The following is a 16,102-nucleotide window of genomic DNA, read 5'->3' on the forward strand; positions in this document are numbered from 1 at the left end:
GGAATAGATGTGTAGATTAAGTAAGTCGTAGCTAGTCTATAATGGAGTATGATCATCTTTTACGCGGTAGACGCTTGTATTCGCCCGGGTTTATTGATACCGAGTGGGTAAGCATAGAAGCACCGAGATCAAAGTGCGGCATTTGAAGAATTATGATATTTGGTGATGCAGATGTACTCCGTGGATTATGCAAAAGTCTCAGAAATTACAAGCAAGAACATACACATGTGGGTTGATCAGGGGTGGAATAATCCACCGCGAAGCTTCATCGCTCCACCAAACCCCGGCTTAAGCTAACGTCATAGCTCCGTAGTCCCGTAGCAGTTTGCGTGAGCGCCACCCGTGAGCTTTAGGCTCTGAGGAACCTTTCTCTACCCAATTGATACCAACAATGGCCTCTAGGCTAATTAACCAGTGTCCGCGGGCAGCGCAGTCGGGCATCCGCCGCGCGCAAAATCTTGCGCCAACTGTATCGCGGCTCCCACAGCGTCGCTGCATCTCCGCCTATGGCTATGAACAAGCAAAAGCCCTCACCTTCTCCGAGTATGGAGAGCCTCCTGCCGTGCTGTCTCTTCACAGCCACTCCATCTCGCCGCCTCATAGCAATCTCATGACCCTACGATTTCTCGCATCGCCCATAAACCCCGCCGATATCAACCAGATCCAAGGTGTCTACCCGTCGAAGCCCAGGTTTACAACCGACCTAAGCACCCCGAAACCAATTGCTGTTGCCGGAAATGAGGGAGTAGCTGAGATCATTGCGCTGGGTGAAGGCGTAAAGAAGGAAGGCTTTAAGAAAGGCGACTGGGTATTCATGAAAGGACCTGGCTTCGGAACATGGCGCACACACGCAAGCGCCACAACCAACGACGTAGTAAAGCTCGACGAGCAGATGCGCGAAGGAATCACAGCAATCCAGGCCGGCACTGTATCTATCAATCCATGCACGGCCTACCGGATGCTCCGCGACTTCACCACCCTCTCGGAAGGCGACTGGTTCATACAGAACGGGGCAAACTCTGGCGTTGGTCGCGCAGCCATCCAGCTAGGCAAGAAGTGGGGCTACAAGAGCATTAACGTAATTCGTAGCCGCGACGACAAGAGCAAGGAGGACGCCATGAAGAAGGAACTGCAAGACCTCGGCGCAGACATTGTCATTACAGATGCAGAATTGCAATCGCAAAGCATCAAGGATCAGGCCAAAGAATGGACAAACGGGGGTCGCGCACCCATCCGTCTGGCGCTCAACTGTGTAAATGGCAAGGCAGCGACAGCAATGGCCAAGCTCCTTTCTTCATCCGCACACTTTGTCACCTATGGTGCCATGTCCAAGCAGCCACTGACTATCCCTGCATCGATGCTCATCTTCAAAGACATTCACTTCCATGGATTCTGGGTCAGCAGGTGGGCAGAGAAGCATCCAGAGGAGAAGCAGAAGACTGTTGCTGATGTGTTGGACATGACGCGAAAGGGCGAGTTCAAAGACATGCCTGTTGACGAGATCAAGTGGGAGTGGGAGACCAAGGGAGAGGAACTCATCGCCAAGGTCAAAGATACACTTGAGGGATACAGAAGTGGCAAAGGAATTTTCGTCTTTGGTAAGACATAGACTGTATAGCCTTTGTATATAGAAATTAAGTTTGTTATCTTCTGCCCAGCTTTCTCTACTGCAAGAATACTCTTGACCCATTATTCGGTAGCGGTGCTCTATACAGGACAAACGGTCTTTCCCTGCGATCTGTTCCTGGGTAAAACGACGAGCTAAACGCAAGTTGGTTATCTGTAAAGTAGAGATACCCATCGCTTCCAACAGACACTGTATCCATGTTAGCATCAACGCACCCAGAAGAGAGGGAAAAAAATAAGAGAATAGGAAAGAATGGGAAAAAAAAGGGAAAAGAAACTCACTAGTATCCACCCAACTAATCCTCGGATCCCTCACAAACCCCGTCACGGACGCATTCTGTGGATTATAAAACCCAACCTCATTCTGCTCCATATTCCCCACATAAACAAACCCATTCGTATCCGTCTCAAACCCATCACTCACGCCCCTCTCCCCTTTTCTCTGCACCGCCGCCTGCGCCCTCAACTCGGCACTGCTATCGCCCCTATCCCGCAGACGCTCCGTAGCGATACTATACAGCGACCTGCCGCCCACAGGCCCGAAATATAAATCCTCGCCTGACGCGGACAAGGCGATGCCGTCGCTGCCGAGGGGCACGGTGGTAAGAGGAAGCCCCGGGCCGGGTATGTAGTATATAGGTTGGCCCCAGATGAACGGGACGAAACCGCGCTCGGCACGCACCTCTGCGATGCCGTCAAGCCTGCGCCACGAGTCTCCAGATCCGAGGTCCACGACGACGATGCCGTTGCGGCCTTCGCTGGAGGAATCGGTAATGTACGCTACGCCCTTTCCGGTGCTACCGCTTAGACTGGGGCGCAGGTCGAAGCGGACGTCGTTGAGGTAGGAAGTCGGGTATGCGACGGTGGGGGGGAAGATGATGGTTTGGAGGATGCTGTTGCTGGAGATGTCGACGGCGATAAGTTTGGGGCCGCCGGGGGAGGCGGGGACGAGGGTCCCGTCTGGGGTGAGGGCGCGGCCGGTGTCGAGAATCCAGAGGCGGTCTTGGGCGTCGAGGACTACGCTTTGGACGCCGATGAGGTGGTTGGGGTAGTTTGTGCCGACGGGCGGGGTGACGGTGTAGTTGATTGCTCCTTCGGGTGGGTTGTTGATTTCTACGCTTGGATAGGGGATTTCAGTTCCATTGGCTAGGATTTCAGCTACGGCGTGCTTGTTGTTGCTGCCCGTGTTGGTGTTGTTAGGGTCCAGACCGGAAGGGTAGTTTGAGAATTTACGGCCAGTTTTGGAGACGGTGATGCCTAGAGGAATGTCAAGTTTGAGATCAGTTTGATGAGTAGGCTATCGGGCAAAAGTACCAGTTGGCCATTGATCATTGTAGAGGTGCACGATTTCGAGTGGTGGGCCTGCGACGCCAGGATCAGAGCGGATTCGCTGTGCGCTCGACAGTACAGGGAGCAAGGTGCTCAATGTCGCTACAATTGAACTCGCCAACATCTTGAGTCGAATAGTCTGTATAGATACATGGTTGTATCGTGTCTGCCATCGTCAACTTATACATCTCTACATCGAGCACGCGTAAATTACGAAAATGACCTCAGATGACACGACTAGGCAGTACAATAATCTCCACGTCATGTACGTGTCACGCACTTGAAAAAAAAACAAGGGTGACGGTCGATCTAGCTCTGCATTTGAGGTTATATCCAAGAGTAGCTACCTAATTACGGTTTAGACTTCACAACAGTTCACCCCGCTTTTGTGATGCAATGTGACATTGGCGGTACGGTGCGGACGGAGCTAGACTGGGGTACCTGTTCTTGGACCAAAAGCAAGAAGGTTCGTGTTTTTGATGTCGTAGGGATTTGTATAATATTACAATCGACCATGACTATCCTTGTTTTTAAGTCGGATGGAATGTAGTCTTGGACAACGCAGCAGTTGGAGGGACGCTGAAACTTTGCTTGTAGCTGTCGTTTGGTCAAGGCTTTCATCCAACCCAACTCTTGACAACCTCTTTTAAAGAGGTGCTACCATCTGTCCCAACCCAGGTGCGCGATTGTTCCGAATCCTCAGATTCCTCTGGTGTATCTGCAGCAAACTTTGCAATCTTGAGCTTTCCGTCATTGAAATCAACTTTGATATCCTTTGATGATGCAACACCTTTCTTCGCGTCCTTTGTCCGAATCGAGAGTCGCGCATCTTGACTTCTGGTCTGCGCGCGTGAAGGGTAGTCATTCTTGAGTAATCGATGAGCAACGTGGAGCGAAAGGATCCAGTCCAAATACGACTTGAGTTCCTCGACAGTAGCAAACTTCTGCTGCTGGAACAATCCAAGATCGGAGCTTAGCGTAGACGGAAGACTTAGACGGTGTTCGGTGCCGAACGTGGGTTGGCCAATGATGGTGCGTGTAATGATACTTAGGGTCTCCGACTGTGCGCCGCTTGAAGTAGGGAGGGTCAAAGTAGCAGTTCCGCCAAACGGCTTCATGAAAATCTCAAAGAGCTGATCAGTAGCTGATATGCCTTTCCTGGATGATGCTTCTAAGCTTCCGACAAGAGTTGCCCAAGAATTCTCACGTGTCGTTTCCAAAGTTACGTCCAGACCAGCGCTATGGAGAGTCTTCGCGACGGATCCAAGATAGGCGTGAAGCGAATCCACGCCCTCAATGTGATAAAGGACTGCAAGGAGTGTACGGAGCAATGGCGGTGGTTGTTTTTCACGTGGTTTTCCTGTTAATGGAGGCGGGAGCTGTGATCTCCGATAGAGACGCATGCTATGCTCGTGAGCCAGCAAAAGGCGGAGTGATTCGGCAATATTCTTAGCCAGCCAGTCGTACTCGCGAGATTGGCTGCTCGGTATAGGATCGTCTCGGGGTACGCAATCGATAAGCAGCTTGCGGTTTTGCGACAGGCTGCCCGTTTGAGGCGCATCGACATAAATGACAGAGTCTCGGAATTCGACCCCGTATGCCAACAACTGTCGCGTCTCCAAGCTCATCTCGTAATATAGCTCTTCTTCGAACAATGAATCTCGTGCCAATTGAATGGACTTCTCCAGTGACTGATTGGCGAGCTCGGTGTCAATTGAAATTTGAGATGTTCCAGTGATCTTTCCATCGACGCTGATTCGGACGCGGAGTATCTTTGGTTTTAGGGCAAGAGCCGGATCCAGAATAATGCTGCCATCCTTGTCCATTTGCAGAGGGGCGAAACCACGGGCTTTAAAGTGATCACTCGCTAAATGTTCTGTCAGCTCTGGTATGTCTCCGTTCAATGGGCTGGTCCTACCTTCTGGAAGTCCATAGCGCACTGCAAAAGGCGCGTGACGTACGTTTTGGCGCAGACGCTGAATAGGCCAGCCCTTGTCTGAGACGGACACAATCTGGTGCCAGTACTTTGTTTCTCGTCGTATTTCCTTCTCCAAGTGTTTTGCTGCCTTGAGGATTTCATCTACTGACGAGTCGAGCGCGTCCATACGTGCGCCTTGTGCCACAACCTCTTGTCTTGCCTCGACATCCTGCAACCTTTGCTGCTCTTCGGGCTTGCGGATGCGGTGTTCATGATTCTCCCGACTCATTCCAAACGACCCGAGAGGGATGCCCTGATTCAGACCCTGCTCGCGAAAGGTTGGGCTGAAGAAGTTGAGGCTGCGCTTATTCGGGTCTTGCGACAGGACGAGGGAGACGAGGTCGAGCGCATTGGTAGCAGCAAACTTGGCCCACCTGTTTCTTGTCAAACGTCGCGTCGTCGGCGTGGATATGTGGGTGATACGTACTCCAAGTGGCTGTACATTTCCTGGCCTGCTTTGAACACCTTTTCTGCTTGCTCTTGGCGGGAGGGCGCATCCGTATCCTTGTCCTTGTCCTCCTGCTTGGTTGTGTCGTCGGCATCGTCGGGCACGTGTTTTCCCGCGTCAATGTCTTGCTGCAGCGACTGTTCGGTGATGTTGCGCAAATGGCCCCGTTCGCTTGCGAGCTGCTCAATCTTGATCAATAGGTCTTCCTGAGTCAGCTCTTCTTTTTCGGTAGCTGGCCATGGCCGCAGCGTGACATTGTTCAGTGAATCCATGGCGACGGCAAGACTAGCAGCGGCAGAGGGGATTGTAGAAGGTGAGTTGCAGTGGTTTGTTCCGGCGCGGTGGGCCCTTGCATAAAGGTCGGAGCTCTCAGTAGCGGCCGCTGGTAGATCCCCCGCTTATCGATTGTCGGCTTGCGTTGCACATGGAGCCACAGGTTCCTGGCGCTGCGTCCATTGTTTGGTGCAGAGAGGCGACTGATGGTCAAACCAGTGATAGCGGTCATACATCGAACAACCTCTTGTTGTAGTGCATGTAGTAGTTACTTTGTGCGGGGATACCACAGGTCACCTGTGCATGGTCCCTTCCCTCTCCAGCCACTAGCGGCGGACTCCGATAAGCTTGGACATACAGCCTCAACCATACGGACAGCTCATACCTTATTGCTTCTTCTCCCATCTTCCTCTCCTTTCCTCCCCTCTCACTGACTGAATTGCTGCCAAAATGACGACAAGATATCGTGTAGAATGTAAGTGCTGACGCTTTTTGCCCTATGGCTACTTGTGCAAGCAACCAGTATGCTGACACGATGCTCTCTGTCTTGTAGATGCTCTCAAGGTGTGTGTAACGTGATGAATTGAACATTCAGCTGTACACCGCTAATACGTCTGAAGACTCATCGAAGAGATCAGCTTGTGAGAATCACTTACTTTCTGTTCCCTGCTTTGGCTAACCGTGGTAACAGATTGAATGGATCAAGGTAACACCCATTGTGCCTGTAAAGTCATATTGGCAAGTTTCTCATAGCTTTACAGGGTCTGTTGGCTGTTCCTTTTGTGTTGCACTCGCATCCTACAGCCGTGTTTGAACCCAATGGCGAATCGGTCGAACAGCAGGCCAACATTGCCCAGCGGCGGTATGCCGAGATTATGCGCGATGTAGAAGAGATAATCAACGATCACAGTGAGTAATTGAAGCACAGAGATTGCCTCAAGCATAAGCCAGACTGGCCTGTATTGACTCGGTACAGTTCAACACCAGAAAGATGGAAAGCCAGACCGGTCAAAGCTGAAGCTGCTGGTACCGTCCGTAGCAAACTTTTTCACACCACTAGCACTGCATGATGCATTCATATGGCAGGACCAGCGGCGTTTCATTAGCCACCGGCGTTTTGTGCCCCCTTCTTTCAATGACGTTCGTCTGGTTCTCAATACAGCTCAGGTAATGAGTCTGGTCCGCAATGGCCCATTAGAACTCGTGACTTTCGACGGAGATGTGACGCTTTATGACGACGGAAAGAATCTTGAGCCCGACAATCCAATTATCCCAAAGATACTGGGACTGATGCGGCGTGGATCTAAGATTGGCATTGTCACGGCTGCTGGATACACCGAGGCAAAGCCATACTACGAAAGACTTCACGGCCTGCTCGATGCTATCCAGGCCTCTGATCTGCCTCGAGAGGCTCGGCAGAACCTGCTCATCATGGGAGGCGAGAGCAACTTTTGTTTCAAGTTTGACGAAAACAGCCCAGTGCTGCTGCGGCTGGTACCGCGAGCAGAGTGGCTGCTGGAAGAGATGCTGCTGTGGCACGAGACGGACATCAAGGACCTCCTGGACTTGGCAGAGGCCTCGCTAAGGGACACGATTCGGAACTTCCGGATGGAGGCCAATGTAGTGCGCAAGGAGAGGGCAGTGGGCATTGTGCCCAAGCCTGGATACAAGTTTTGCCGTGAGACGCTAGAAGAGACAGTGTTGATTATTCAAAAGATTTTGGTATGTGCGTCGGGGACGGGGACCGTGGGCTGTGCTGACACTAGTAGGAAATTTCTGAGGTTGGCCAACGGCTGCCGTTTTGCGCGTTCAATGGTGAGTTGCAAGGCGCGACCCTGGGCAATATGAGGTCAAGATATATGTGTACTGACACGAAAGCAGGCGGAAACGACGTGTTTGTTGACATTGGGGACAAATCATGGGGAGTGCTGGCGTGCCAGCGTATCTTTGGGGGAATTGCAGGCAGCAAGACACTGCATGTGGGCGACCAGTTTCTTAGTGCGGGAGCGAATGATTTCAAGGCGCGGTTGGCGTGCACTACAGCATGGATTGCCAACCCGCTGGAAACGTGCCAGCTGCTGGATGAGATTGCGGAGCTGGACGAGATTCACCAGCGCAAGACGCGGTGAAGGGGGGGTATGAGCGAGTTGTGTGTGTGTGTGTGTAGTATGTATGTATGTAGTACATATGTATGTATGGATGTGTGCATGTATGGATACGGAAACACCGAAGAAGGCGTGGAAGGGACGGCAGGGCGATTACATCAGCATGCCGGGAGCCGGCCAATCAGGGGTAGGGCGAAGAAATGGACATGTCGGCGGAAGACGGTGCTGTACTTGGGTTGGACGGGCGACTGTCAACAAACCAGCGTATTACCAGACATGGGCTGGGGTTGGAGACGCAGCCGTGTAGTATGAGTATGGATGGTTGTATGGATGTCGACGTCGTGATGCGTGGACGGGTGTGGGCGAGGGCGGCGCTGAGTGGCTGGTGGGATGGGGCCGGGCAGCCACGGCATGCCAGGTACGCAGGCTTGGGCTGCATATCCTCTGCCGGCGCGGGTTTTTTATGCATGTGCCCATCCATGTACATGTACGTAGTCTGTGGACAGCAACCGCCCATCTTAGAATGCTATGTACACACACTCAACCGGCTGTGTTTCCATGTCGTCGCCGTTGAGAATTGCGCACTTGGGCCGGCCGCGCACACGCATGGGCGCCTTGTCCACACAAGCAAGCCATCGCCCACTACCCTTCGCCTCGCCTCGCCGCGCCGCGCCGCGCCTCGCCTTGCCTTGCTTTGCCGCATTCGCTCGCTCGCTCGCTCGGTTGCGTGCGTGCGTGTCTTGCGTCTTGCGTATTCCGTCGTGTGCACCTTATGCCAACGCCCCCGGTCCCTGCTACCCACTTCTCGAGCCCCGGCCGTGGAGACCCCCGTCACGTTCCTCCGCTTCATCAGCCCGACGCACCTCCTGAAGCTTCCACCCACCTGCGGCCTCTTGCTCATAGTACTTGTTGCTATTCACCCGCCGCTGCCACGCCAACCACAGCATCTCCACTGCCGCCCTAGCAGACTCTCTCTGCCTTCCAACCTCACCCCAACACCACTCCCGCCCGGTTCACGCGCCTGCCTCTGCCTGCCATGTCGTCGACAAAGTTCCAGTACAAGCCATTGACGCTGACGCCCATCAACTTTTCCCTCACAGAGGGCACCTCGATACCCGCGCCGCTCGACAGTCCTCCCGAGTCGCCTCGCCCTCCCACACCCGGCAAGGGTCCGCTCTCCTCCCATCCCACCCCCAAGTCGCCCGCCTCGCCGCCCCAGAGAGAGTCGCCTCCTCCAGAAAAGCCGTCAGACAACTCGGCTTTCGATTCATACCCGCGAGAGAGCCGCACCAGCGATGGAGCAAGCACCATGTCCCCCACGAGTCCCTCGAGCAAACGTCCTACGTCTGTGCGCAAGTTTCTCGGCATCCGCACCCTCTCCTCTTCCGACAGCCTCAAGTCTGACCGGCCGGGCTCTCCCGCGACCATCACTAGCCAGGCGCCCAGTCTGAACAGGAGGAAGAGTGGCAGCTGGTTCGGCAAGAGGAAAACTTTCATCGCCGGCCCCGTCCCAGAGGGCCACGTCGACTCGCTCACCTACGCAAACGCTCGCACTGTCTCGCAGCCCCAGCCTGTCCGAGCTCCCGAACAAAAGGGCCCTCCAGCCCCGGCTCTGCCTGGTCTGAGCTCTTTTGGCCTCAATGAAGACGCCCTAAGTCTGAGCGCCGACGATCTATTCAAGGACATTGGGAAGCACGAAGAACCTGTCCAGTCCAAGCACAGCAACTCCAACTCCGACAACAAATCAAAGTCGACACGATGGGAGCTATAAAAACAAGAATCCTATTAATAACAACGCATACTCACATACACCACTGGTGGTACGAGATATGCAACACACCAAAGGGGACGAGGAGGAGGAGGACATTCATGTTCATGACAGCATCTTCTAACGGCATCTCACACTTCTTCCTAACGTCCTTTACTTTTTTCCTCTGTTTTTTTGTTTATCACATATACACCCTTTTTTTCCTTTCATGACACCAGAAGCCGCAGGTTTGGAAGTTTTTTTGTTTCTTCTTTGATTCAGGAAAAACTTGTGCCATCAGTCTCCTTGCTCTTGTCTATTCTCCTTTTTTTAACCATTATTACCCCCATTTACATTGTGTGCCGATACTACGCATACAATGCATTTTACAACCAAACGATACCCCCCAGTCGAAGAACCAGTATGGTAATGTGGAGAGAGAGAGAGAAAAGGCACGCAGAGCGAAGCAAACTTTGTTTGGGCCCGAGAGGCTGAAGGGAAAGAGGGCGATGAAGATGAAGAAGGAATATACCTTTATTGACGACTGGGAGGAACAAAGTTACTTTATTCCATACCAATACTATTCTCCACGCCGACCCCGCTTGGCTTTATTTTTTTATCCATCTCTTTTTCTTCTTGCTTCGGAAATACAAACCTCACTTAGTCTGCTCCAGTATGATTGTCCAGATGGAGAACCATTCATCTCGGCTATCATCGTATCACTTCCTTTCCTTTTCCTTTTTCAAATAATCAACCCAGATCAGCTCCACCAGAAACAAAGTTTCCAAAAAAGGAATTATTGCTTTTTCTACCCCTCCACCCACTACTCCCTCCCGCACCCGCAAACGGTCCGCTAGCAGCCCAGCACCCTAATCATTCCTTTTTTTTCCTCCCTTTCCAATTTATCCGAACCTTACTCGATCACTTCCGTCCACAATATCCGATAGTAAGCAAACCTCTAGTTCTCCCCTCCTTCCCTCTTCCCATTACTTAATTTCTTTCTTTCTTTTTTCCCCTGATTCTCCCTCCCCATCTTTCCCTTCGCACCCCCCCGCAGCGATCAGCAGAAAAACCTTATCCGGCCCAAATTTGACTGAATAGGGTTTTGTTGTTTACTCGCTGCGTTCTGCGGCGTGGAGTGTATTCGCGTGGGCACGGACTAAAAGCGCTAATTAGTCCTTTTCTCTCCCTCTCTCTCTCTCACACACACACCGCTGTATAAACTCAGACTTGGCAACTCATGAACCTGGTAGATGAGATAACGGGTATTGCCGTCTTGTTACTTTGAAACGCGTTATCGCGGTTTTTCTTCCTCTTCTTCTTTTAGATATCTAGGTAGAGAGTATTTGGTTGATGATGGACTCAAGTCGGGATTTCGCAATACAAATGAATACTTACTTATACCATTCACTCCTGGAATCAATCAAACCTCGTCCTTGTCGAGTAACACATGGATTTTTTTAGAAAAATAAATAAATAAAAATTAATCAAGAAATTGAACAAAACAACTTTCCTCCAGAAGCATATCTCTCTCTCATAACCATGCCTGAACATAAATCAAAGGTTAATTCTTCCTACGCTAGCCCCAATTCGGCAATGACAACCGTATGTACATAGTACATCTTGATTCAAACTTCGAAAGAAAAGAAAAAGAAAATTCACCAAAAATCAATCAAACTTGAGCATAGTAAAAAAGAACACAGCACCAAGTGCAAAAAACGACGGAATACAATCAAGAAGATGCCCACTCGCGGAATCGAACCGCGGATCTTCGCATTTCATATAGTATGATACGAGTGCGACGCTGTACCACTAAGCCAAGCGGGCGTGTTCTGTTGATGGCAAATTTCGGATGTAACATAAATATTACTCCAGCAGTTAGGATGGAAAGAGCTGGACGGAATGAAAAAAAATGCTGACAACACGGGAGATAGCATGGCTGATGCGGTGGGGCGCGGGAGGGGGGCGCTGAGCATGACCCCGCAATTGTTTTGGTACCGAGGAGTTGGCGGCCTTGCGTGGGTATGCAAAGGGGGAAGGGGGGGAGCACAACTTGGGTTTGGAGGGAATTGTGATGCAAAGGAATGAGTATGCAGAACAACAAGTATACGCGGCAAGAATAGCATTATTGGAATAACCCTCTTGCTTCGATAAGGACTTGTGTTGAAAGATGTATCCCAATACCATGCTCCAAAAAAACCATCAAGGCACTGCAGTTTCACAACACCAAAGATATCCACAAGTATTCTAAGCATACAAACACGTCAATGGCATTGTATCCTACAGGAGAATAAAGAGTGCAAACGAGATACATAATCGCCAGATATGCACAGCGCCTATGCCGATACTTTTTGTGTCTTGCCACCAATCAACGCCAGAATATTACTGAAAAGGCCCTGTGGAGGCGGGGGCACGGAGCCATCATGCAGCACATTTTGTAGGTCCTGCATGTTAAACACATGTTCGTCTTGACCAATGTCCTGAGTGAGATCTTCCGACACCAAAAGGTTGGCGAGAGGTCGCTCAGACTCATCATCTTCCATGTCAACCTCATCTGGATGGGTGATACGGTGCGCCTCGAGCTGCTCTTCAGGTGGTGGGGTGAGGAGTTGCAGAGGACCAGCACTTGGGCTGATCGTCTTGAGGCAAGAGCGTGAGTCGAGGACAATGTAGCCACTCTCGCTTCTTCGAGATGCAAGAGCTAGGTTCATAGGCGACAGGGTCTCCCTCCACAGTGCTTTGTGATGCTCCGGGCTGTAGATCAAGACCTTAGATGACGCCTTTTTGATCTTGGAGCCATGTAACTCGCTCTTTTCCAGTCGAGGTAGTGCTACAGCAAACGTAGCATCCGTCTCATTCGTAGCAAGTCGAACCAGTGGCACGCGCTCCAGGCGGTCAAGGCCAGGGGTCTCGATGGAGACGCTGTATACAAGCTGGTCGGCGACCATATCCCAGACGGTAATGACATCTGCGACTACTACCAAGTACTGTCCGACGAATCCAAGACCGGACAAGGCAGTCACATCGATCTCTGTCAACGATCGTCGAATTGATCCGCTGCTGGTGTCAATCAAATGCGTTACTCCCGCATCCTCTTCGAAATCCCAAGAAACAGACATAGCAAGAACCGATCCGTCTGCGGAATAGGCTAACCGCGAGGTGCGAGGAGGCAAAGACTGCTGTGATCCTTCGGTAATATCAAGCTTGTCACTGATTTCAACTGCGTGATCAAGCGACCAGGTAATCAGACCTTCTTGCTGAGCCCCGCGAACGATAACACCATCGCGTAACCGCGTTTTCGGCTTCCAGGTCCTTACAACATGATCCTCGCCGACAGTCGCAAAGCCAGCACCAGTAGGGTCGGCGACAAGATCATAAACACGGCCATTGCCACATCTGTCCTCGAAGAAGTGTGGTGCGTCGATTCGAGTCTCCAACTTCCATTGTCCACTGCTGTTGTCGCGTCGCCAGATCTTCAGATATACCTCTCGACGGTTCAGGCGTTCCTGCTCATTGAACTCGGGAATACCTTCATTGAGGTAACGAGTATCCGATTTTGGTGGAAGCCATTCATCAACTGTCGCAAGCCATTCTCCGTCGTGGCTGATTTGAATGTGTGTAACGTTGGGCTCTTCGATCCGGCCGCCGTCAGGAGCAACATTAGGCTCTGTTGCATTGTTGCGTGTCAATGCCTGTCGGCTCTTGGCACGCTGGTTCGCAAGATCAAACGTCTGTAGGTATGGCTCGGGTTTCAGGCCTCCCTTCTTTTGACGGGGCTGAGACGAAGGCACTGCAAGTGATACTTCGTTGGGGTTTGTGGGGTCTACAGTCATAGGTACTGCTTCGAAGATTCCAAGGTACTTGTTGCCAGACCTGGTCTCTTTTGGCATTTGCTCAGTATCGATTCTTCGTGACTGGATGCCAACAATGTTGGTGCGCGCCTCGAGCTCGGTTGTAGACAGAACAATGACCGAGTTGTTAGCAAGTGTCAGAGCATACGCAGAACCCGTGGGAGAGACTACGATGTTTTCAATAGCTGCCGACAAGTGAGGTAGGTGTTGCGGTAGTCCCGTAGCAAGCTGCCAGATCGTAAGGACAGTCTCGTCACCACCAGAAACAATGTAATTGCCTTATCATATCAGTAATCGTACATATCCCTAAAATATGAGCACACTCACCATCTAATGACCACTTGACGGATCCCACCGCATCCCTGTGCCAGTGTAAGCGCTTAGGCCTGAGACTTTCAGCAGTATCTGTTCTCTCTTTTTTGCCCTTCTGACTGCTTTCAATCGCAGCAAAGGAGGCCAAGATATCCTCGAACAAGAGGATGAGGCCAGTCTCCTCACCAACAGCAATGTCAAGGATATCCCTTTGATCTTGTGCGCCTTTCTTTCCGTTGCTAGCTTCCTGCTTCTCGCGATGGTAGACATTGAAGGTCCTGATGTGCTTTGAGAACTTCAGCTCGCGCCAGACGTACTCAAATTCGTGAAGCGCTGTTTTGGTGATCTTGACGCGCTTCCCGACAATGAGCGAATCGACAGTTGCAACAATGACGTATTTGCCTTGCAGGAGAACCTGGATACCGCGGATTGCAGAACTCGTGTTGAGTATCTGTTTAAGGTCCGACTTGGATTCGCCGGCGGAACTCTGGCTTTTGATGCGAAGAGAGCGGAGAGTAAGGCTATGCCCATCTTCGGCTTCATGGCAGTACACGAGATCTTGATCAGACTCAGGCTGTGTGATAACAGCCATATTCTGGACCGTAGTGCCAATGTCCCATTGCTCTATCTTTTTACCCGTTACCCAGTCCCACAACATGATTTCTCCAGACGAGTAGGCGGCATAGATTAGGTGTGGCGCTACAGCGGAAAGAGCATATGCCGTGAGTGATCCAGTTTCGTTGTCCAAGAGCTCGCTGACAAGTAAAGATGTATCCGTGGCATAGACACACAGCGACTTGAGATTCGCAACGATTAGGTATTTCTCATCTTTAGAGAACACTGGGTCCGCAGGCAAATACCATCCTCCTTGAGCAGGGGATACAACCCAAGTTCCCAACTTTTTGTTCTTCTTCTTCTTGACTAGTTCCAATGTTTCGGTCGTGCCAAGGTCGTTGCGCTCTGCTTTGTTCTTCTCTCTTCTCTCCTTCTTTGCCTTCTTTCGTGCTGCCTTGTCCACCACATTGGCTACTCCATTTGGTTTCTCTTTCTCAGCTTGCGCCACTTCAGTAGCGATTCCGTTGACTGTTGCGCTGGCAGCTTGTGCCTCATCATCGTCTATCGATCCGTTGTGCTGTGCTTGCGGCTTCTTGGCTTTCTGCGCACTTGTGGGAGTACCGTTGGTCGCATCTTTGTCTACACCATTTATCTGCGTCGCCGATTTCGATTGCTTCTTCGGGGTAGTCGTCTTAGTAGATTTGGGGGTCGAATCAGTCGCAGAGATTGTGGGTTCGCCATTGCGACCGTCCTTGAGGGCCGCCGCGGCCTCTTCTTTCCTCTGCTTCTTGGCCTTTTTCTGCGCCGCAGCTTCTTCTCTCTTCCTTTTTAGTTGGGGAGTTGCATCCGCCATGGCAGCTGCTCCTCAGAGTAAGCTTGGCGTAAAAATTCACAATGGGTGACGATTGTCGTAATGGTCGTGCACTAGATGTATCTTGAGAATCTTTTTTGATGGAGCTGGCCCGAGCTTTTCACCGCCCGCGTTCTTAGCGCGCCGCCCGCAACTTTCTTTGAGACGGCATCGCGAACGCTGCGCACCACCCACCACAAGTTTACTACGTTTTTACGTTATCCCACAACTGCAATACTGCGATCGCGATACTTCACTCTGCTCGTGAAATACTCGAAACTTGAAAATGATTGTCCCGATCCGTTGCTTTTCTTGTGGCAAGGTACTATGACCACCATTCAAGCTCATGCGCGCATGCACTGATCCGATGTTAGGTCACTGGCGACCTGTGGGAGAAATATATGGCACTTCTCAGTGATGGCATGGAGGAAGCGTAAGCGCACCCACTTCTCTCGACTTTCTTACCATCCTCCTATACCCTATCCATATACTTTGGGGCAGGGCAGTGCTTTTTACCCCCAAGTCCACAGACGCGAACCCTGAGGCCCTTGATATATACATTTGCTAACATGCATATTTTTCTAGCGAAGCACTCGATAGTGTCGGTCTTCAGCGCTACTGCTGCCGCCGCATGATTCTCACCCACGTCGATCTGATCGAGAAGCTCCTCAAGTACGTACCTCGTCCTGAGCGCGACTACCTGGCTCGGGAGATTAATCGCCGCGATTCCGAGAGTCAATGGTCTTGGTTACGTCCCGAATGGAGGCTAACAACGTTCACAGGTACAACGCCAGCGAACGAGAACAAGCCCGCGCAGCCCGCCGATAGTCGACAGACGATTTAAACGAACTATTTGGAGTTTGGGACAGGCATGCATTTACATGGCACGGCGTTTCTAAGGCGAAAGATATTGGTTTATGCTGAAAGACTTTTCGAAAGCACAGCTCGAAACTTGCGGGATATGAACCATGAGATGGACGTGAGGATTGTGTTGAGCCTGTTACACGCTTAACGTAATTCTGCACTCC

General features: G+C 51.4%; 7 protein-coding genes across 7 annotated transcripts; 4 read left to right on the forward strand and 3 right to left on the reverse strand.

Annotated features, from left to right (window-relative positions):
- Nucleotides 1–391: 391 nt before the first annotated feature.
- On the forward strand, nucleotides 392–1,609 carry COCMIDRAFT_82460 (uncharacterized protein; the record flags this gene model as incomplete). Its single annotated transcript, XM_007685033.1, has 1 exon — nucleotides 392–1,609. One exon carries the CDS (start codon nucleotides 392–394, stop codon nucleotides 1,607–1,609), a length of 1,218 nt encoding a protein of 405 aa, XP_007683223.1.
- A 55-nt stretch (nucleotides 1,610–1,664) lies between these two features.
- Nucleotides 1,665–3,079, reverse strand: COCMIDRAFT_82472 (uncharacterized protein; the record flags this gene model as incomplete). Its single annotated transcript, XM_007685034.1, has 3 exons — nucleotides 1,665–1,816; nucleotides 1,909–2,883; nucleotides 2,941–3,079. 3 exons carry the CDS (start codon nucleotides 3,077–3,079, stop codon nucleotides 1,665–1,667), a joined length of 1,266 nt encoding a protein of 421 aa, XP_007683224.1.
- Nucleotides 3,080–3,572: 493 nt separating this feature from the next.
- On the reverse strand, nucleotides 3,573–5,653 carry COCMIDRAFT_22218 (uncharacterized protein; the record flags this gene model as incomplete). Its single annotated transcript, XM_007684955.1, has 3 exons — nucleotides 3,573–4,822; nucleotides 4,874–5,307; nucleotides 5,361–5,653. The coding sequence occupies 3 exons, from the start codon at nucleotides 5,651–5,653 to the stop codon at nucleotides 3,573–3,575; spliced, it is 1,977 nt and encodes a 658-aa protein (XP_007683145.1).
- Nucleotides 5,654–6,104: 451 nt separating this feature from the next.
- Nucleotides 6,105–7,783, forward strand: COCMIDRAFT_1067 (uncharacterized protein; the record flags this gene model as incomplete). Its single annotated transcript, XM_007684939.1, has 8 exons — nucleotides 6,105–6,129; nucleotides 6,208–6,218; nucleotides 6,275–6,295; nucleotides 6,346–6,360; nucleotides 6,416–6,563; nucleotides 6,631–7,376; nucleotides 7,424–7,469; nucleotides 7,536–7,783. 8 exons carry the CDS (start codon nucleotides 6,105–6,107, stop codon nucleotides 7,781–7,783), a joined length of 1,260 nt encoding a protein of 419 aa, XP_007683129.1.
- Nucleotides 7,784–8,795: 1,012 nt separating this feature from the next.
- On the forward strand, nucleotides 8,796–9,530 carry COCMIDRAFT_82290 (uncharacterized protein; the record flags this gene model as incomplete). Its single annotated transcript, XM_007685035.1, has 1 exon — nucleotides 8,796–9,530. The coding sequence occupies one exon, from the start codon at nucleotides 8,796–8,798 to the stop codon at nucleotides 9,528–9,530; it is 735 nt and encodes a 244-aa protein (XP_007683225.1).
- A 2,312-nt stretch (nucleotides 9,531–11,842) lies between these two features.
- Nucleotides 11,843–15,077, reverse strand: COCMIDRAFT_82370 (uncharacterized protein; the record flags this gene model as incomplete). The annotated part of the gene is made up of 2 exons (XM_007685036.1): nucleotides 11,843–13,635; nucleotides 13,685–15,077. 2 exons carry the CDS (start codon nucleotides 15,075–15,077, stop codon nucleotides 11,843–11,845), a joined length of 3,186 nt encoding a protein of 1,061 aa, XP_007683226.1.
- Nucleotides 15,078–15,360: 283 nt separating this feature from the next.
- Nucleotides 15,361–15,896, forward strand: COCMIDRAFT_68950 (uncharacterized protein; the record flags this gene model as incomplete). The annotated part of the gene is made up of 4 exons (XM_007685037.1): nucleotides 15,361–15,396; nucleotides 15,449–15,507; nucleotides 15,660–15,746; nucleotides 15,857–15,896. Coding segments are annotated over 4 exons (222 nt in total), but the record flags the coding sequence as incomplete, so codon positions are not given.
- Between the last annotated feature and the right edge of the window lie 206 nt (nucleotides 15,897–16,102).

Source organism: Bipolaris oryzae (genome assembly GCF_000523455.1).
Source record: "Bipolaris oryzae ATCC 44560 unplaced genomic scaffold scaffold_6, whole genome shotgun sequence".
Lineage (NCBI taxonomy): Eukaryota > Fungi > Ascomycota > Dothideomycetes > Pleosporales > Pleosporaceae > Bipolaris > Bipolaris oryzae.